This window comes from Silurus meridionalis, chromosome 9 (genome assembly GCF_014805685.1).
Source record: "Silurus meridionalis isolate SWU-2019-XX chromosome 9, ASM1480568v1, whole genome shotgun sequence".
Lineage (NCBI taxonomy): Eukaryota > Metazoa > Chordata > Actinopteri > Siluriformes > Siluridae > Silurus > Silurus meridionalis.
Window position 1 is genome coordinate 21,795,255 of NC_060892.1, and position 23,296 is coordinate 21,818,550.

The 23,296-nt window shown below is 36.3% G+C and overlaps 1 protein-coding gene across 2 annotated transcripts in view; it reads right to left on the reverse strand.

Annotated features, from left to right (window-relative positions):
* Positions 1–23,296, reverse strand: part of LOC124391167 (protein kinase C-binding protein NELL1-like) — a 263,303-nt gene that overhangs the window by 149,777 nt on the left and 90,230 nt on the right. For both annotated transcript variants that reach the window (XM_046857567.1, XM_046857566.1), the window contains exons 7-9: positions 19,962–20,044; positions 15,763–15,897; positions 515–617 (exon numbers count right to left, since the gene is read on the reverse strand). In XM_046857567.1, coding sequence (XP_046713523.1) covers positions 515–617; positions 15,763–15,897; positions 19,962–20,044 — 321 coding nt within the window. The remainder of the gene's footprint in view (positions 1–514; positions 618–15,762; positions 15,898–19,961; positions 20,045–23,296) is intronic.

Genomic DNA, 23,296 nt, shown 5'->3' on the forward strand with positions numbered 1-23,296 from the left:
ATACCTCTTCTATTCATCACAACATAGTGTTTCCCATTCTCACTGCACAGTGCTTTTACATATTATAATATCACTGATAACATTTTTTTTTCTTCTTTATAAACTTTAGCTCTCCTCCGGCTACTTAAAAGTACCTTTAGACTTTATGCTTCACATGGAGACAAACCTGGATCAATGATGACATCTTTTTTAAAAGGAATTTTTGAATGGAATAAATATAAAATAAACTGGAGAATGAAGATACCTTATAATTTTACTTTACATTACTTAGTATAAAAAAACATAAAAAAACTGGTACTTCCAGTTCAAAGGTTTACATTAACAGATACAATGAAGTGTGAGTGTTAAATACCTACATAACACCTGCATTAGCACATATCAACCGTCAGATATAGGCAAAAAAAAATTCACATTTTGTTTTCAGATAAAAAGACATGTGTGAAAAAGCCACTGCAAATGAAAAGGAAAACAATATGAATCCTACTGCACATAATCAGTTTCCTTTTCCACTCACATCTGCATTTCTTACAGCAGGTCCCATCCACATGAACAGGTAGAGAATCCTCAGAGCAGTTCACAGGAGGGCAAAATATTCTCCGACACTCAACCGCACCGTTCTGAAAAATTAAAAACACAAGAACATTGTGGGGAGTCACTGACTTTTGTTACTACCAGTGTTTATATATATTAGCTCTCAAATTATAATTGAAGCTGGTACACAAATTTTTTAAATATTTTAATAGGGTTCAATTTCACAATCAAGTAACTGTTTTAACTCCATCAATAATGAACTTGTAATCAAGACTTGTTGTCTGACTCCCATGATTCAAAATTGCCTGAAATTTTACACGTCTTTCTATCAACGAGGTGTGTAACAAGCTGTTAAGTTATGCTTCATTTTGAGCTGTTGTGTGTCTATGTTGTGTGTTTTATTTTTAATGTGACTCCTTGATTGTGGTTTCTTGTACCATTTTTTGTTAAGTCTTGTGAGTCCTTATTTGAGTCTTATTTTCCTTAAATTCCACAACAGGCATTATTATTGTATGTTGCCTGTGCTGTGTTCTAATTCATTTTATAAACTATGATAAAAATACATGCATTGGCCAGAATAAATCACATGTGACATTTCTCTCACTACTGCAGGTTACAGGAGACTTTGCTCACAGTAAACCAATAGGTTTGGCTTTTTGGTTGAGTGAGAAAAACTTTAGCTTCTTCTAATGTCGCCCAATACACCGTCCACCTACAAAGAGCTTTTGCTCAGGAGAGAAACATCTTTCTGTCAGTGCTTCAGTTTGAGTCTGTGGAATTCTTGATGTTGGGCCTCCTGGCTACTCTGGCTCTCTATAATGGTATAGAGTCCCCACCAGATACTTTCATTATGCAGCATGAATGCTATCTAGTAGACCCAAAGCCTGAGGATCGAGGGTGAGATTTGTTATCCCAGCAATGGAGCGATTGTGCCAAAGCCTATCCTCTTGCGAATTCCTGCACATTTTCTTGTTTTTTTCCCCACAGGCTATAAAAGGGCATGTCAAAATAACTCCAGGTAAAATATATCCATGCGGTCCAAACTGACAGAATTGAAAAACATTTCATTAAATCCTGTAGTAAAATAGGTTATGTGCTCTTTTTCATTAGTATAATAAAAAAAAACCTTCAGGAAGTGTTTTTTTTCTATAGCCTCCTGTCGGGTCTAAAGCACAGACTGTACACTGTTTTAAAAGGCTTGTCAGAAAAATCAAGCTTCTCAGGGGCTTAGGTATGTTATTGGGCTTGCAGGCTTGTTACATGAATGTGAAATGACAAAAAGCACTTATAATACATGACAAAACAAATTTGACTGCAGTAAAGTTTGAGGTGTGTATTCTGATTTTGTATATGTATACATAGTGATTCTTACTAAACAGTACTGAAGACACTGATCAGAGATCACACAGGCTCTAAAACCTTTAAACCATCCCAAATCTTCCAACCCATGAGCTTCATCTTCACACTAGCTCTTCCATTACACAGGCATTACTCTCAAAGAAGCAACAACATAAAACAAGTTTATCAAATAAGCTTCACCCCCTTTATCCCCATTTTTCCGGTTTCCCCATTCATTATTACGCATGCCCCACCAGCTTACAACTTCTACCATCATCCAAGCTCCACATTCATCATCACACAAGCTTCACCAGCTTATGCACTTCACCATCACACAGACTCTTATTTTCAAGCAGACTTCACCATCAAACATTCTCTTCCCTTACTTAAGCTGCATCATCACCTACATCTACATTTTCATCTTCTCCTTCTCCTTCTTATTTCTCACCTATATCATACAGTGGTGCCCCATCTAAAAATGTCTGCCAACATGCAGTCTCTACTTTGCTGAGGCTTTGCCCCAAGCAGGTTCCACCATCAAATAGGTTGCTCTAGCACACAAGCTCCATCTTTTACAGAGACTATGTATTCATGATCATACATGTTCACTATCTCACAAGCTCCACTTTTGAACAGGCTCTGCCTTCACTTTTTTTCTATTCATCTTACTGCATTTCATTGTCTCTGTGTGTACTTTGCATGAGGATGATCATGAATATCAGCCTAGAAACCATGCTCCACCATTATTCAGTTTTCTATTCATTATCACACAGACTGCAGCAGACATCATGTGAGCATCACTGTCAAACAGACTTTACCCCCCCCCAGCAAGGTTAATCATAATACAAAACGCGCCCCCTGAAAATTGCCACAACCAAATTACATTCCACAGACTTCAACCTTCAACCAACAGGCTTTACTCTCACTACATCATTATTATAATCACCAGAGAGACTCCACATTTATCACATTGGGTTTACCATCTTATAACTTTTACACTTACATTGGCTTTACCATTACACAACCATCAATGATTCCAACATCTTATAGGTTTCACCATCACAAACACTCCACCATTACCCAATTTGCCCATTCACTGTCATATATGCTCCACCATTGTTCAACTTCTATAATCAATCTAGGCCTCACTTTCATTATCAGAAAGGCACCTCTATTTTACAAGTTCCACCATCACATATATCCACCATACTGCAACTTGCATAATCATCCAAGTTCCACCATTATCTAGGCTCTGCCCTTTGGTAAATTCCATAATCATGCAGACTCCATATATTGTACATTATCAAAAAGGCACCATTTTATTCACATACCTTACAAATTTCTCACCCACTTCAAAAAGCTCACTTTAAACAAGTTCCACCCTCATACAACCTTCGTATAACAATTTTCACCACCATACAGGTTCCTCCTTTACAGAAGCTCCACATTCTTAAAATCTTTTCTTAAGATCCATTATCATAGAAACGCCACCTCAACACAGCCTCAACCTTTATCCAATTTTTCCTGTTATTACACAGATCTTATCTTTTTACAATGTCCACCGTCAACCAGGTACCAAATATGTCTTTACACAGGCTCCATCCTCTGCAAAATCCACTTCTATCTCAAACAGGACGTGCTTCCAAATGTCCTTCATTATAATCATCACAGAGAAACCATCTGCACATAAGCTCCATATTCACCATCACAGAGGTACTACCATTAAACACCTTTTGCCCTTAAACAGGTTTTACCATTACATAAGCGGTGTCCTTAAATAGGTTCCCCCAGTGCACAGTGTCTACCATTACATAGTGTTCCCATTCATCATAGCACATGCCCCACCATCATACAACAATCTCTACTCTAATTAAGGCTTCATCATCAACAGTTCATTTTACATCTTCCACTACTCTTTTATTGCACCATCGTATAAGTTCAACGTCAATGAATTCATTTGCATTGGCTTTTTGATAATTTTTATACTTAACACTGCTATTAAACAAATTTTATCATCCCATTTTTCACCATCACACATGCTTCACCTTCATTAGCAAGTGTTCATATTCATCATTACATGAGCTTTACCATTGTACAACTTCCATAATCAGCCAGGCTCCACACTAATCATCTTAAAAGTTAAATCTTATTACAATATCATACAGTACAGTGTTGGGCAGTAACTTTTAGTTACTTTTAGTTACTTTTGACAGTAACTAATACTGTAACGCGTTACTTTTTAAAATAAAGTAACTTCGTTACCGTTACTGTATGGTGCGTTACCCATTACTTTTTTAAATGAATTAATTTCGGCTGAAGTGTAGACTACAGCCTAACCTGCTTACAGCAGCAACGCATTGTAGGATTGGTGGATGAACCACTGTAAACACGAAGAAGACGCACTGTGGGCGTGTCTCCGTTTATTCAGGTCTGTGCGGCAGTAATGGCGAGTCGAGGCGAGAGCAAGACGAGTTTCTCAAAGTGGAAATATGCTCATTATTTTACTTTAGTTGAGCATAAAGGCAAAAACTTTTAAGTCAAATGTAAGCTGTGTCTTTCTGGTTCGAAGCTTGTATCTACTGGGATGCACAGCAACTCCAATCTGTCGAAGCTTCTCCAGGACCTCCATGCCTTAGAAGCTAGAAGCTAACCCGGTGTTCTACATTGTTGATAGTTTTCATACTTCAGCTGTGAAAGGAACATGTTTAAGAGCTCAACACAACAGCAGAAGCCACTTTAGTTTTTGATTGTGAATATATTATTCAGCTTGTTTTGTTATTTATTTCAGAAATCCTTGTGATATATTCAGTTTGTGTTGGTCTGACTTCAATAAAATAGTGTTTAAAAATGACTGTGTGTCAGTTTTGTGTTTGTATAGACCATAACGCATAAAAGGGTATTAATAGGAACATTAAAGAAGGTTCTTTAAAAAAGTAACTAAAAAGTTACTTTTAATAGTAACGCGTTACTTTTTGGTGTAAGTAATCAACAAAGAAACGGAGTTACTTTTTGAATGAAGTAACGAGTAACTGTAACTAGTTACTATTTTTTAGTAACGAGCACAACACTGATACAGTAGTCATCACTCCATGCTCTACCTTCATCATGTAGGCATCTCTGTATGACAAATCTCATGGCTTCACCATGCTGCAACATGTTTAATAATCTGGGTTTTGGTATATTAAAACTTCCATCATCCAGGCTCCGCCCTATTACAACTTTTATATATATTCGGGCCCACATTCACCATCACACAGACTTGAGTTTCTTACACATAAACTCTACCCTCATACAGCCACCATATTATAACTTTCACCACCATACACGTTCCTTCATCACAGAAGCTCTGCATTCTCACAAGATCCATTATCATCAAAAGTCCACCGCAAGACAGTATCTACCTTTATCCAATTTTTCCTGTCACACAGATCCACTTTCATGGAAACTTTGATCTCAAACAGTTCCTGCTTTCAAATGACCTTCATTATTATCATCACAGAGAATCCACCAGCCTCCAAACCCACTGTCACAGAGGTGCTACCATCATACAACTTTTGTTCTTAAGCAGGTTTTACCATCACACAAGCTTTTCCATGATAATCCAGGCTTCAGATTCATCATTCTACAGACACTGCCATTTTATAGTTTTACTTCACATTCCCCACCACCCTACAACTTTGATAAGTACAGCCTTCTAAAAATTTTTACCATCACACATTCTCTGTCCTCATACAGGCACTGTGATCTTACCAATACTCCTCCATCATCAACTTCCACCATCCTGTGAACTTTACCTTTATATGGGTTTAACCACCAAACAGTTTGACACCGTTACACCGTTGCTGCTATCTTATACTGTAAGCTCCACCATTACAGGGCATCACCATCATCCAGGCTCCACCCGTTAAAAACTCCCAGAACTATACAGTCTCCAACATTATCCATGCTCCAACATTCATTATTACAGGCTCCACCATCTTAAAAATTTTGACCATCACACAGACTCCAACATCATCCAGGCTTCATCATCTAGAGGTTTACCATCGCACAGGCTGTCACCATCATCCAGGTTCCACATTCACGTTAATACATACTCCATTATTACGTCATATGCAATGGTCAGCACACAGGATCTACCATCATCTAGATTCTAGACTCTACATTCATTTACACAAACGAGCCAATATGGTTCACAATTTCCACCATCATCCAAGCTCCACATTCATCATATAACTCGGGCTCTGTCATCATTTGTGTTTAAAAGTCTTAAAAGTTCCATTGACCCTCAGATTTTTACCAAAAAAACTTCACCATCACACAAGCTCTATTTTCATATAAGCACCATCTCAAGGTTATATTATCCCAAAGGTTCTACCAGCACATAGGTGACAACATGCAAAGGCTTCCTATCTAAAAACTTCCACTAACATGCAGGCTTCCCTCTCCCAAAGATTTCATCATCAAACAGTTGCTATCATTGCAAAGACTTCACCCTCAGACAATTTCAAATTTCAAATAATTCTCTCCATCACACAAGCTTCATTTTAACAGAGTCTAGCAAATTTCAAATTTCACCATCATGCAAATGCTCCATCATCAACAGTTCATTTTACATCTTTCAACCTTATGCAATTTTCACCATCATCCAGACTACTGTTTCATCACACCATTGTACAAGATCCTCTCTCAAATCAATGAATGTTTTTGTATTGGTCTTTCATTATTTTTTATTGTCTAAACTACTATTAAACACATTTTTTTACCATCATCCAGGTTCTACATTCACCCTCACACATGCTTCACCTCAATGCAGGCCTCTTTATAAAGTGTCCATATTCCCCATCACATGAGCTTTTCCACTGTACAACTTCCATAATCAGCAAGGCTTCACACTCACCATCACACAGACTCTGCCACCTTAAAAGTTCTACTCTTATTCAGGCTCCACCATCGTGCAAGAGCCAACATCAGTTGAGTTTATTTAAATTGAATTGGATCAAACTTGGTTCCACATTTGTAACAAAATCTACCATCATGAACTCTCTGCTTCTACACAGGATTCATCATTATCCAGTTTATCTAGCATCACACAAGTCCCACCACCTTGCAAATTCCACCATCAACCAGGTGCTGCCATCATACAGTCTTGTTGTAGTAACAGTCACCATAACATTTCACACAAGTTATATAATTATAATAATTTACTCCAGCCTAAGGTTTTTTCATCATTCAGACACCACATACATCATCATGTAGACTCTGCCATCTTAACATTTCACCAGCACACATGATCTATCTTCATAAGAGAGCCATCATCAGAGAATCACATGAGCTGCTCCATCATCTAGACCCCATATTCATCATCACACAGATGCCACCATTTTACAACCTCCACTGTCTTCAACCTCATAGGGAACTTCATCCTCATAGGGGTTCCAACACCAAACAGTTTTCATTATAACACAAGCTGATTCATCTTACATACTCCGCTTTTACAGAGGATCCACAGGCTTATAAAAACTCTGTAAAAACAATCCTGTAAAATTTGCAGTTAAAAACTGGCAGCTGTGGTTGCCAGAAATCTATCATAAAATATAAGGTTAAACTGGTGCTTTACATTGTTAATATTCTTCCTGTAAATTAACGATAAAATACTATCAGCTCGAATTAACTCATTTTGTTTGCAGAAACTGACTGCACTTAAATAAACTAATGGCCATTTGTTTATAAATTAATATTTATAATATTGGAATAATGTGAGCATATTATAACTAAGAATTGTACGATAAACTACTGCCAGCAAGGTTTATAGCAAACTACTGTTTTTGTTTTTTTTAGTTTGAGTCCATAAATTAAACTTACAGTAAATTATTGTTAAAATACATTTCACAGTGGGTTTTTTTTTTCATTTCACACATATAAACAGATTAATCCCACAGCAAAATCCTCAGTTTTAAAAGGGCACGCAGACATCACCTTCTCCAGTCTCACCCTTAACACTGGGGTTCCTTAAGGATGTGTATTGTTTCCTCTTCTTTACTCCCTTTTTTACCTATGACTGCATACCTGCCTATGCCTCAAACAGCATTGTTAAGTTTTCAGATGACACCACTGTGGTTGGCCTGATCAAAGGTAACGATGAGACGGCTTACAGGGAGGAGATCCGGCACCAAGTAGCATAGTGTGAGGACAATAAACTGGAACTCAACACCAAGAAGATGGAAGAGATCATTGTGGATTATAGACAAGCCAGCAATCACACTCACGCTTCCATTCACATCAACGGAGTTGCTGTTAGCTGTCCTTGGAGTCCACATCTATGAGGATCTCACCTGGTCTCTGAAGTCTTCTAACCTGATCAGGAAGGCACAACAGCTTGTTTTTTTCTGAGGAGAATTAAAAAGTTCCGTCTGTGCTACAGGATACTGGAGAACTTTATCCGTTGTACCAATGAGAGCATCCTCACTAACTGCATCTCAGTGTGGTACAGCAGCTGCACTGCTTCGGACCATAAAGCCCTTGGTGGTGAAAACTGCCCAACGAATCATCAGCCCACCATCTTCCCACCTTGGAGAACATTTACAGTAAACGCTGTCTGCAAAGGGCGAAGGGGCTCTAACCCCAACCATGGACTATTCACCCTTCTCCCATCAGGCAGATGCTACAGGTGTCTTAGATCCCTCACAAATGGCTGTTACTGCACTGATTCAATACTGCATAGTCACTTTCTGTGAATTTTGCACTGCTAATCCACTAAACATTTATTTTTGCACCATCTTTAACTCACTGTGAAATTCTACCCATATTGATACTGTATATACTGTATCATACATACTGTACATTGATACTTTACACAGTGTATTGTATATTATATATATGACTATATATACCATATATTATTACCTACTGCACTCTTCTATATATTAATCACCCTCATCCCTGTATATATGAACCTCATACCTTATTCATCTACTATTGTTTATTGTAAATAAACTTGTGCACTTATGGTTAGATGCTAACTGCATTTCATTGGCTCTGGACATGTACCTTGCACAATGGCAATAAAGTTGAATCTAATCTAATCTAATCTAATCTAATCTAATCTAATCTAATCTAATCTAATCCAATGTGTGTCCATACAACAGAGTGTTGAAGTAACACTGAAACAGTGATGAAGTTAATGAGATAATGAAGTGACTAATTAAATGAGGATGGAACATTGATAAACACCTGTGAACAAACAGGGTCACTGATGGAAATAGAATCAAGAGCAGAGAAACACTTATCTTACAATTAACACTTAAATTAACTTACAGCCAAAACCAAACATAAAATCAAATGAAAATAAAACACATTATATCTCTCAAGATTTCAGCAGAGGATGATTAAACAACCCCCAAAACAGCATTACCAACTTTACTTATAAAAAGCTCTAATTGAGATTTTATGTGTTTAGGTGTACGTTCATTTAAAGTCACCATAAAGGAGATCGAGGTTTGCTTTAGTGTTGCTCTTGAACCCTGACCTTTCAAAATTAGTTTTGTGGGAAAAACAACAAACCAAACCAAAAAATAATTACCATGAAACAATCTAGTAAAAAGTCATAAATCAAATAACATCAAAATAAGACCAAATAAAGAAAATAGTAAGAATAATCAGCTGGATAATTTATTTGTGCTGCAATGCATAGGAGTTTTGTACTAATCTGGCACCCAGCATGCATTGCAGCACAAAAGTTTGTTAATCACTATTCCTGCTGATTCTTGAGGTCTGTGTGTCTACACCTTTAAAGAGTTTGTGCATAAAATATTTTTTAAAGGCCTTAATAGCTTTTGTGTAACCGTGAAGTCATATTACTATTATAAATGATAGGAAATTAATTAGAAATTAGAAATAAGTGTATTAGCTGATAGCCTTCAACACCAGTAGTTAACCAAATTATAATCACTCCAGAATTTTCTTGTCATAGTAAAAGTCCTTTACGAGCACATTCAAAACAGCCAGAAAAAAAACTTATGTAAAGAGTCAAGGGTCAAGAGCGATACCATTACAACTTCACCATCATCCAGAATTTACATTCATCATCATCACAGGAAATCTACCTTCATATAGGCCTCAAGTCAAACTGTCACACAGCCTAAACCAATCTACAATATCTACTAGCACAAAAACTCAACTCTGTCCATCATTATCCACACTGTAAAACACACTGTAAAAATGGCTACTTTCTAAAAGGAAACTTTTTCCCCAATAAAAATCCTGTATGAAACAATGAATTCTGATTAATTTTGTTGTTTAAAAAAATATATTATCCTGTGAATTAACAGCGTTGAGAATTGACAAAGACTGTGTCTGAAATCACACTCTCACACCCTCATTCACTATTCCACACATTAGTTTACCAGTACAGTCCATGCGACAGAGTGAATAACAGCAAAATGAGTGAATTTATGCACTGATGAACCCATGATGTTCACATGCAGAATCACTAAAGGAAAGAGGAAGAAACAAAACTACAGATGACTTACATTTACAGCCTTAGATTAAATTATCTGAATTAAAACAGAGGATGAATAAATAACCCCCAAAAAACAGCAGTACCAGCTTTAGTTATAACAGTTTGACTTTATTTTTTTTTCTTTGAGACTTAACAGGGGTTTATATTTTATTGAAAATGTTCACCATTTTGGAGATCAGTGGTTGCTTTAGTTGGATTCTTGACCCTTGATTTTAACTTTAGTTTCCCTGTTTTTTTTTTCAGTTTCATATTTGTTTTTAATGGTAAGCTACAACACTAACATAATTTGTGATAAATAACTAATATTAATAAGTGAGATTTCACTAATGTGAATAACTAAGATAAAAAAAAAAAATGTTATGCACAAAACCTTTAGAGGCAGATGAGTACACACACAGACACAGCAAGAATTAGCTCATGAAACTCAACAATGGTGACTTATCAAACAAACTATCATGCTATGCATATTGTGTGCTAGAATAATACAAATCTCCCAGCATGCATTGTAGCATGAATAAATTATGCAGTTGAATGTTCTTGCAATTTTCTTTATTTTTTCTTTCTGAGTTTTCACAAGACTGTTTTGTAATGTTAAGAGTTAATCTGTTTGTTTTATTCCATTTTTGATTGTCACCAATTTTGAGATTCACACATTGATTGTTGATGCCTTTGTGTGTTTCATTTCTGCTGTAATTCAATTTTTTTTTTTTTTTTTTTTTGTATTTATTATTATTATTTTTTGTTCTGGTGCATGGTGTGCTTAAGACTATTTCACAATTAAGTTGTCTAGTAAATTATGTTCTCACTACTAATATACTCACATCACTTAAAGATTAGTTTATAAACAAATGGCAATTTAAGTTGGCCAATTTAAGTGCAGTTGGTTTCCGCAAATAAAACAAGTTTTAAATTAGTGGTATTTCACAGTAAATAGTGGATAACGGTGAAGAACTGTAAAATTAACGGTAAATTACAACTGCAGCTGTCTTATAGTTATGACCACTGCAGCTGCCAGTATTTTACTGTTAATTGTAAATGTAAAGCAGCTTCTCTAGTCACAATGCAGGTCCCACCATCTTACAAATTTCACTATCATGCAAACTCCACCATGACACAGCTTTCATATCACAGCTCTGCTAGTATACAGTATAGGTCCAATCATCAAGGCTTCACATTCATCATATACTGTAGGCTTCACCATATTATAACTTCTTTCTTACTGTAGTCTTTACCATCACACAAACTTCCCTATTATAGAGATTATACTACCTCATCACCCAGACACCACATTCATTATACATGCTCAAACATCCTAAAAGTTTTACTAGCATTCAGGCTCCATCGGTTTAAAAAGAAATCTGCCAACACACAAGCTCCACTCTCACAGAAGATCTAACACAGATACACAATCATGAAAGCTCCACCCTCTCAAGGGTTCAAAAATTGTCCTGTTTCTCCAGTCACCACAGCGGTTTATATTACCAGGTTACAACTTCTTAATCATCCATGTTTCAGTTACATCATCACACATGCCCCACCAACTTAAAAAGTTGTTCAAAAAATCAGGTTTCACTCTCTTATATTGTAAGTTAATGATCACCAAAGCTTTTTTTTTATCTATCATTATTTAACAATAAGGCTTCACTATTAAACAGACTCCACTTATCATTCAGGTTCCATTACACCATTGCATAAGATCTGCTATCAGTTCATTTGAGTATTATTTCAATAGCCCTTTATTCAATATCCACTGTCAAAAAACCTATAAAAAATACTAAAACTTAATTGAGCTATCATACAAGCTACCTGAATAAACAAACTACATCATCACAAAGAGAATTGTACAACATTCACCCTCACACAGGCATTTGCATCACATACCAGGCTCTACACTACTCATATTAGCAGTCCATGTTAATAATCATACAGGCTTCACCATTATTCAAGCTTTACCATTTTACAAGTGCTGTTCCTTCCATCCTAAAATATCCATCAATATACACAGGCTCCACATTCTTACAATATCTACTATCATCCATATTATCCACAGCATTATCCAGTGTTTCCAGTTTTCACACAGGTCTGACAACTTCTACCATCATCCAGGCTCCACCATTAAATAGGCTTCAGCATAACACAAGCTCTGCCCTCATTCAGGTGCCAAAATCAAAGGTCCATCTTCTACTCTGATGTAGTCTTTACCATCACACAAGCTTTCCGATTAACTAAATAAATCCCATAGACTCCACTAATTTTATCTTATACTGGTTTGTGAGTTTAACCAATATACATGCTCCATAACTAAATCTAAATAATAAAGACCACAGCAAAAGACATGGATGGAGTTCTCTTAAATAGGGAACTGGATTTGGACTATAATTAATATCAACAGTCTGCTACAATAGCTTAGGGGCACAGTTTTGCATTTAGGCATCTGTAACTGGACAGTACACCTCAACAATGATAGAACTATAGTTTCTACATTCTGTGCCACCCAGATGAGGATGGGCTCCCTTTTGAGTCTGGTTACTCTCATGGTTACTTTTCCTTATACCATCTCATGGTTTTTTTCCTTACTACAGTCCATAAATGTATAGAGATAAACTTATAAGGAACAAACATATAGGCACTAAACTTGTACATGCCAAATGTATAACATTTTTATCTCTGTAAAGCTGGGTTGGGCTGGGTTCAAAATTATTCAACCCCCAATGCTGTAAATGGTTTTAGGGAATTTAGTGTATATTTGTAATTGTATTCAGAATGAAATCCTACAAGGACTTCTTAAAGAACCATATGCAACTAAAATGACATCAATTAGTTTTGTAATACAGTAGTAAATGTTTCTTTTGTGAATTCTTCATTGACATAATTATTCAACCCCTTAAAGACTACCACTCTGAAGAACAGAGGTTCAATGAAGTGTTTTCAGTCAGGTATTGAAAACACCTGTGGATATCAGGGAGCAGCAATAAAGCCTAATAAGCACCAATTAGGCAGCTTTAAAATGACTGTGATACTCAGCTCCTTCTAGACATTTACTGGTGTGGTTACAAACATGGTGAGGTGAAGACAAGAGAACAGGTGATTACTCTTCACAGGAAGGGCAATGGCTATAAGAAGATTGCAAAGATGTTAAACATACCAAGAGACACCATAGGAAGCATCATTCGCAAATTCAAGGCAAAGGGCACTGTTGAAACGCTACCTGGTCGTGGCAGAAAGAAGATGCTGACTTGACTGCTGTGCGCTACCTGAAGCGTAGAGTGGAGAAAAGTCCCGTGTGACTGCTGAGGAACTGAGAAAAGATTTGTCAGATGTGGGTACTGAAGTTTCTGCTCAGACAATACGGCGCACCCTGCGTAATGAAGGCCTCCATGCCAGAACTCCCAGGCGCACCTTGCTGTCCCCAAAGAATAAGAAGAGTCGACTGCAGTATGCCAAAAGTCATGTGGACAAACCACAGAAGTTTTGGGATAGTGTTCTGTGGACTGATGAAACAAAATTAGAACTGTTTGGGCCCATGGATCAACGCTATGTTTGGAGGAGGAAGAACAAGGCCTATGAAGAAAAGAACACCTTGCCTACTGTGAAGCATGGCGGGGGGTCAATCATGCTTTGGGGCTGTTTTGCTTCTGCAGGTACTGGGAAGCTTCAGCGTGTGCAAGGTACCATGAATTCTCTTCAGTACCAGGAGATATTGGATGACAATGTGATGCAGTCCGTCACAAACCTGAGGCTTGGAAGGCGTTGGACCTTTCAACAGGACAATGATCCCAAGCATACCTCCAAGTCCACTAGAGCATGGTTGCAGATTAAAGGCTGGAACATTTTGAAGTGGCCATCGCAGTCACCAGACTTAAATCCGATTGAGAACCTCTGGTGGGACTTAAAGAAAGCAGTTGCAGTGCGCAAGCCTAAGAATGTGACTGAACTGGAGGCTTTTGCCCATGATGAATGGGCGAAGATACCCGTAGATCGCTGCAAGACACTTGTGTCAAGCTATGCTTCACGTTTAAAAGCTGTTATAACTGTAAAAGGATGTTGTACTAAGTACTAAGATTGAATGTCACTTGGGGGTTGAATAAAACTGATAATGATGTGAGCTCAGAAAAGACATTTGTGGTTATTTCATTATAAATGTTATGTTATATTTGTCTGACCTACACGTGCCTCTTTGATTTAATTGTAAGCAGGATGACTGAATGATCATAATCAATGTCAAACCGACCAAAACAATCAATTTCAGTGGGGGTTGAATAATTTTGAACACAACTGTAGTTGGCACAATGTCTATTGTTAAAAGTACTATGCAAATAAAACTGAATTGATTTTAAATTAATTAGATCATCACACAGACTCCACCGTCACAGAAGTTCCACATTTATCATTACACAGTTTAATGTTACACAATCCATCACCTCAAAAACTCAATCTCCACACACCAGACATTTTTCAGTTCACTTATCATCAGGTCGCCCCAGTTATCTTACATATTTGCCCATTGTCCATATTCCACCATCTTAAAACGTCCCACGGATCTATGTCCCACCAGCACATAGGCTTTAGCATTACACAAACTCTATACTCATAGGGCTGTTGTCATCATCAGCTGTCCAAATTCATCATCACATGCAGTAGGCTCCACCATCTTACAGCTTCCCACTCTCACAAAGGCTTCTCCATCATTCAGGCTCCACATTCATCACATAGAGATAAAGATAAAAGGTAATGGTAGTTTTTACTTATCACATGAACACTAAAGTATAGTAAAAATGTTTCCTCATGTATCCCAGCAATATTAGAAAGCTGATGTCAGAGCCCAGCATCGCTTGAGCAGGGAGTGGCAGCTTGGCAGGACTGGGGATCGAACTGCCGACATACTAATTAGCACCTTAACCACTACACAACCCAACAACAAGCTTGTCAGAAAGTTGGGGTCAGAGTGCAGGTTCAACCATTGCCTTAGAGCACCATACCAACAACAGTGGCAGCTTGGTGATGCTGGGGCTTGAATCCTCAGCAACCCAAAATCTTAGCAACTAAACCATCACTGCCCTAGGCTCCACCCACAAGAGCCACCCTTTATCATCCCATAGAAAATAGGTAAGTGCCACTATCTTACCCATATCTACATTCCTTCATCAACTAGGAGCCATTCATCTACCATTTTCGTTGTAAAACACTCTCTAATGTCACACAAGCTCCAACTCCAAATCACATAAGCACTATCATATAAACCCCACCCTTATGCAGGGTCCACCCTCCCACCCTCATCATGCTAAATAACAAGTTTTAGAAAACATTTATTAGTTATGCAGTGAAGAAATAAATGAATTTTATTTGCTATCATTATTACTATCATTTGAGCTTACTGTGCAAGTGCAGGTTCTGCAGTTTTCTGGTTCAGTCCAGAGTTCTTTATCCCGATATACCTCATCGTTCACACTGCATGTCCTCTCACAGTGACAACTTTCCAACTGACTCAGTCTGGATTCAGCATAGTTCAACTGCAACACATATACAGAAAAAGAGAGAGAGAGAGAGAGATAGAGACATTGTGAAGCAAAATTAAAACACTACTTAGCTTTCTGACTTAAATTTTAATCTTTTTTTTCACATGAAGGAAGTTTTTTCGGCCTTTCACACATTTGTATTCTAACACTCAGACACTAATCTAAAGGTGGATAAGTGGAAATTACGTCATTGTTTTTTCAGTGCTGGCCTCTAAACTCAATGAGAAAACACAAGTTCAATTTTGGATAGAGAAAGGATAACTCCTTTCAAGTTGCTCTGCTGTCTGTAGTCTAAAAGCATTGGATCAAAATATTCTTTGTCAAAGTGCTTTTATTGATCACCGAAAAGGTCTAACATGGAGATATATTCCCCTAGGTTGTACCCTCATGATGCTTGTGACCTTCACAAGGCTCATGCTTATTTAACTCTTAGACATAATATCTGTCTCAGTGTGCTGAGGTAGAATGGTATGACTGCTGAACATCACACTTTAAGCAAATATTTTAATGGAGACATACAGATGCATCTTTTGATCATTCACTCGCCAAAGCATATGCAGTTCTAGAGAAATGGGTTATAGTTATGATAATTCTTGGTGTATAGTGTCATATGGTAGTTGCAAAAGAAGTAATCTTAGAGCTACGGCTGCATGATGTTTTCTACAACACTGTTTTTCACTTTTGTTTTACAAATTAAAACTGAGTTTGAACTGAAAGTTCAAATGCTGTCAACAACCTACCATTGGACTGTGTGTGTGCTTATGAGAATAATCAAAATTAAAACAAAATATAATAGTTATCAATGCAAGCTGCCTATATAATCATCTTTGCTCATAAGCTTCCAGCTTCATAACTGTTGCAATATAAATTAAATATAAGGTCAAAATTTCTTGAACTTGTACATAGTCTCTTTATTGACATCAGTAGCCTTTGTGTATATTTTTCTTCACCAATTATTGCACCACTGCTAAAATACTGTACAGCTAAAATGTTCATTTGGTTAGTAAAAATGTATGATACAAGAATACAACTTATAAATTAAGGTCTTCAATTTCCATTGTACTATTTATATTTCTCATGCAATACAATTCAGTGGTGACTGTTTAAAGTAGGAGTAAGAACAGTCACAGCTATGATTATAGACTTTATTATAGTAATAACGTACAGGTCAATACAAGCCATATGTTCTCTTGATTAAAAAAATGTAATTTCAATCCTGATTAAGAGGGAAGTGGAAGCTTAATGGTTTGGGCTGTGGATTACTGAACAGCCATTCAATAATTAGGTTATTGATTGGGGGTTCCAAGAGTTTCAGGACTGCCAATCTGCCACTGTTGAGCCCTTGAGCAAGGCCCTTAACCCTCCCTGCTTTAAAAATGCTGTTTTATGTCTGACCCCAACTTCCTATCAAGTCTGGATATGTGAAGGCAGAATTTGTAAAATGTATATAAAAATAAAATGCAATGATTGGAAAATCCTATAAACACATTTTATTCACAATATAATATAGAAACAGATCGAATGTTTACACTAAGAAAATGTAAAATTTTAAGGGAAATTCAAGGTCATTTTTAATTAGTTGGCTGTAACATGTCTCAAAAAAGTGGGGAGAGGGCAATGTTTACCACTGTGGAGCATCGGCTCCTCTTTCAACAACAGTCTTTATACAGTACGTATCGAAACTGAGTAGATGTGGACTGCACGCAATGCAGTTCAGCACTGACTCTTCTACTATGAGGCAATGTTGTTGTAACAGATGCAATATGCAGTTTAGCATTGTCTTGAGGCAATACACAATGCCTTCCCTAAAACAGATAAAACAGAATAGATGCATTTGTTGCTCTAAAGCCTTTTAGCATTGATGGTTCCTTTTCAGATGTAAAAGCTGAAAATTGCATAAACACTGTTGAACCACATACCATGAGAGATACAGACTTTTGAAATGAGCACTGAGCATCTTGCACTCCTCTCTGATTCAGAGGACATGGCATTTATGATTACCAAAAGTAATTGAAAATTCCAATTAATGTTATCCATTTTGACTCAGTCCATGATATATGAAAATAGAAGACGATGAAGATGGTGGCGTTTCTGGATCATGTTTACATGTAGCTTCTTCTCTGCATGATAAAGCTTTAACGTGCATTTATGGAAGGCGTAGCAAAATGTGTTCGCATACAGTGTTTCTAAACCTAACCAGTGATTACCTTACAGAAAAACTATTGTTTTAATGCATTGTCACCTGAGGGTTTGAAGATCACTGGCATTCAATATTGATTTTTGTCCTTGTTCCTTGTGCACATGTCTCCAGATTCTTTGAATATTCTTTCATTATATTATGTACTGGAGATGATGGAAGTCTTTGCAGTCTGACAGTGAGGATCATTATTATGAAATTGATTTATGATTCGTCGACTGGTAAACGGTATATTTTTCATAAAATGTTATATTAGTTTAAATATTTGATATGTTTTCTATGTTCTATGTCACACAAATTATGCATTTATAAGAGTTGCAAATCTTGAAAAAAAAAATGTCACAATTTTTGGTCAAAACCTTTTTGGAATTGGGATTGTATATGTGGCCAGCAAAAGTTTATTTTTCTCTTTGTAATTTGGCCTATTTCAGGTTCCTCACTTGTAACTGCATTTAACCGCTACCTGACCCTGGAGACTTAATTTACAATAACTGCTGCAACACTGATGGGATAAACACAAAACTATACTGCACCAATGGTGAGAATAGTATTATGTGTTATTACCTGCGTTTATGCCATTTACACTCCCAATTAATGTTATTTTCCATTTTTGTGAAAATTAGCAAATTGCTACTAGTATTTGCTAATAATATAATATAATTAAATTCGTTTTTATTTGTTTAACGCTTTTAACAATGAACAATGTCTTAAAGCAGCTTTACACAGATAATGTGGTGATAAAGAATGAATAAGATGTTCTTTATAAGTGTAAGTTTGTCCCTGATGACCAAGCCGGTGGTGACTGTGGCAAGGAAAAACTCCCTAATATTCAAATACAATAAAATACAATACAAAGTTCTGGTAATATTTACCAGATAAAACACCAAGGTACATCAATTGATACGGTGCTTAACAGGCATTTGAAGGACCTCTGCTCCAAGCTTCTGAACCTTTAACACCACACATTTTAACTCAGCAGGACATCATTTATCCCAAGAAGTTCTTGTTTCACCAAAAACCCCACAATCATTTGTATTCTAGATATGTAACAACCTACAAAGCAGAAAGGAATAATGCCTGGCTGATTAAAATGGAGGATGGCATTGGATAATGTTCCTCATTTCAGGACCTTTTTCACGGGCTGATGCATTTTCAACAGCCAGGTGAAGAGCTTCCTGCTGAGAGGAATCAGAAAAAGGACATTGAAACGCTTGACACAGCTGCATGATTCTCTGTACCTCCTTTTGCGAGTCTGTGTGGCAAAAGCGGGAGAAATAATTGAGTGTACAGCCAAGGAGAGAAACGTGCTGCGAGAAGCAGGATGTTTTTTTATAATAATAATTAAAATAAACATTTGGGGAAAATTCTTTTTTTTCCCATAGGTTTAGTTAAAATATCTAGAAGCTCATCACTAGTATTCTTATAAGAAACAAACGCATATGCAATACACTTCTTTTATTAAAATTCTTTTATTCAAATTTGTAAAAATGTCCATTGTAAAAAGTGCTACACAAACAAAAATTAATTGAACTCAATCTTCGCTTTCATATATTTACCAAAACTATATAAAATAGTTTTCGTTAACTACCTAATTTATAATATTATAATATAATATAATATAATATAATATAATATAATATAATATAATATAATATAATTATCCATATTTATTTTTTTTGCAGCAAATGTAAAGTGATTTGCCAAACCTGGACATAATGGTTTCAATTAATTGTATCAATACTACTACAAAATAATGCTCATCTTACAGATATCATAGCTAACTAGTATTGTTTTTAGTGCATAAGAAAGAGAGAATGAGAAAGTGAGAGAAAGAGCACGATGGAAGAGAAAGGAACCTCACCTTCAATGTCATTTTAGCCAAAAGCTCCTGCAGATCCATTATTCCCTGCACAAGGCTGAGAAAATCACTGCACGTTGGACATGCTTAATGAAGACACAGAAGCAGACGAAGAGAAAGTGAAAGAAAAAGAAAAGAAATAGAGAATTAAAGACAAGTCACAAGATTTCACATGCAATTAACCCAACCTGTCATATTATTTCCCCAGAATGCATAATTAAACTAGATGTCTTATGTTTGTAAAACTTAGTAAAGACTTTATTCAATGTATTTCTAAAAGTAGGACAGGATATAGGAAGTATTTTTTATTATTATTTTTTTTTTTGCACTGCTTATCCACTATGCATTTTTTGCACCATTTTGCACCATCTTGTTTATCACTGCACTACTGTATATTCCACCTATATTTATTCTGTATATCTAATCTAGAAAAATACATTTCAAATTACACATTTTTACCAACATATTCCAATCCTTATTCAATTTCTAAACCCTGCAAAACCTTCTGGGAAGATTTCGATGTTCTGTATAATTGCTGTAGTAAGCAAGATACAGTAGCCATGTTTCATGACAACAAGGTCTTTCCCAAACCTGTAAAGAAACTGTTATTTACTGTTGGCAACAGCCATCTAGTACCATTTAATTAGATTTACTACAGTTTGGGGACTTGTTACATTCCAGAAACACGAAAAAAAAAAAATTTAGTGGACACACTATACAGCTGGGACACATTTGCAGAGATATTTTGCCCTGAGCACAAAAAAAATTTTGAAGCCTATATTTGATTGTTGAAAATCCGTATATCAGCATATTGTATACTGCCAGGTTCAGTGTATAACATCTGCAGATACTGCAAACTTGAAATGTGCATGTGTTTTAAATAAAACGGCTTGAAAGATGCCGTGCTCAGATATTTTGACCTATTTTTATTGTACTTGTCCATGTAGTAATTTTGAATTTTGATTTGATTTATTTATCTTTTTTTTGTTAAATTTATCCTGTTAGTAAATGATTCCTGAGTGCACCCACAGTCTGAAGCTGTACTATTTTTCTTTTGCTATACCTCTGCAATGGAGTCAAAAGTTCTTTAAAAGCCAGAAATAAAAAGCCCATGCATTTACATCTCGATGCCTCAGTCAGTGGTGTTATACCTCTGAGCACTACCCTTTAATGGCTGTTTTGAGCGGACTGTAAAGCAGACAGTTATGCCAATTGAAACTGAGCTGAAAGCGTGAAAAGGAGAGGTGGAGTAAAAACTCGGGGTCGATTCACTCAAGAACAGAGTCTGAGACACAAAATTATGAAAGTTGCTTTTTTCTTTTCAGAAATACATATCGATTTTACAGACCCTCATCACCCAGGTAAACATACAAAGCCCTTAATAGAAATGTGGGTGCAGAAAAAATATGAATTACTTGCAAAGAACACTCAATGACATGATCGCAGCTAAATAGTTATATTATTAAATTCAATCAAAAGGAACTAAAACAATCAAGAATGTGTGTCCACTGCGCTGACAGCCTATTGGACACAGATTTTATGCGAGTAGAGTAACATGCACCGTTTACATATTATTTAGGTTGCATTAAAAAGATGTGCACAATGTTTTCAGAAATCCTTGATTATTCCTGCAGGCATTGTAATAAAGTCCTTCCCACCTCCTTATTACATTTTTTTATTAATCTCTATGCTCTCACTAAAGCTCCTATTATTAAAAAACATTAACTTTTTTGTGGCATCATCAACATGAAATCAGAAAACAGCTAACAAAGTGAAAGATCAACATGCATGAACACAGAGCACAATAATACTGTCCTGATGTCCACCTGGTTTGCCAACATTTTAAAACACAATATGTGCATAAAGGGGTGCTATATGTATGTGTTAAAATAAATCTTGAATCCCAGGAAATGAACCTGCTGCTCCACCTTCTTTGTAACAGTGTACAGAATACAGTAGTCTCCCAAGCTTGCTTTCTATTTTGTGTCTAATTGGGCTAAACTGTTTACTTTGCCAAAGAATCCAGGTACAGTATAATGACAAAAGACCAGGTTTTTGTGCATTAAAAAAAGAGTGAGAGAAAAAGCAGGGAGGTACAGTAATGTCAGGCATGTGTCACTGTGACACAAATGCTAGTAATGAATACAACTGTGGCCCTATAAACACTATCCCATGAAACCCGTGTGCACGTTTACACATCTGCCATGTGATTTGACACGTCATTTGACAGTTTATTATACAGTGCTTTACCTGGTCATTGCTCCATCCTTGTTTAATTATCCTCAAGCTTCATGTTAAGTGGGTCTCTTTCTGATTATACGTTATCTGTTTAAGATTATCTGTTGCCTGATTGTATACCGGCTGGCTCTGGATTTAGCTGACGATGCATAATTTGCTCCACGGAGGTGATTTAATAGCCTCTATGCTGCAGTATTTTCTGTTCATAAAACAGTAACATGGACTTAATTATGTAACTGTTGTATTTAAATGAGATAATGGGGTCTGTTTACCACTGCTAGTATGAATTTATGACATGCATAATGCTTCCTGCTTTGGATTTGACTGGTTGTAGTAAACAATTTAATTTAGTCATACAATGAATTTTCACATGGCAGAAAGCTGCTAGATACTACAAAATAAACACCGAGAGTGCCTTCAGCTGCCTCAGACAATTGAACATTTGCTTGTGCTACAGTGATTAGAAGACACATTTGGGTCATGACTGTCTTTATTAAGAGCCACAAAAAACTAATTCGGACGCTCTAACAGTTTAAGTCAAGTGTGAATGTTTATGTTCGGAATTTCGAATTTCCCCCATGTGAATCATGGTTTTTACATCAATAAAATCAGGAACACTTATTTTTTAGAGACAGACATGTATGTCAATCATATGTTCCTGAATTTTATGTGTTAAATATGTTAAAACCGATATATATATATAAAGTATATGTTTTATATTTTAGATTGTCTAAATTAGCTACATTTAGCTTTTATGACAGCTTGGTAAACTGATGGCAAGCTAGCCACCTGGAATGATTTTTAATTCACAGGTATGCTTTGTCAAGAGTCAATATGTGACATTTAATGCCTTCTTGATGTTCTTTAGACCATTAGTACTACTAACTACTGCACAAATACATATTATAGTAAGAAACACTCAGATAAGTAAAGAGAAAAGACTGTCCATGATTGCTATAAAAAATTAAGTTCAGTCAATCCCATAAAATCACAAGAAATTAAAAATTTTCAAGTGCAGTCTCTAAAACCATCAAACCCTTTGACGAAACAGGCTCTCATAAGGATTGTCCTAGGAAAGGAAGACTGTAGGCTACCTCTGC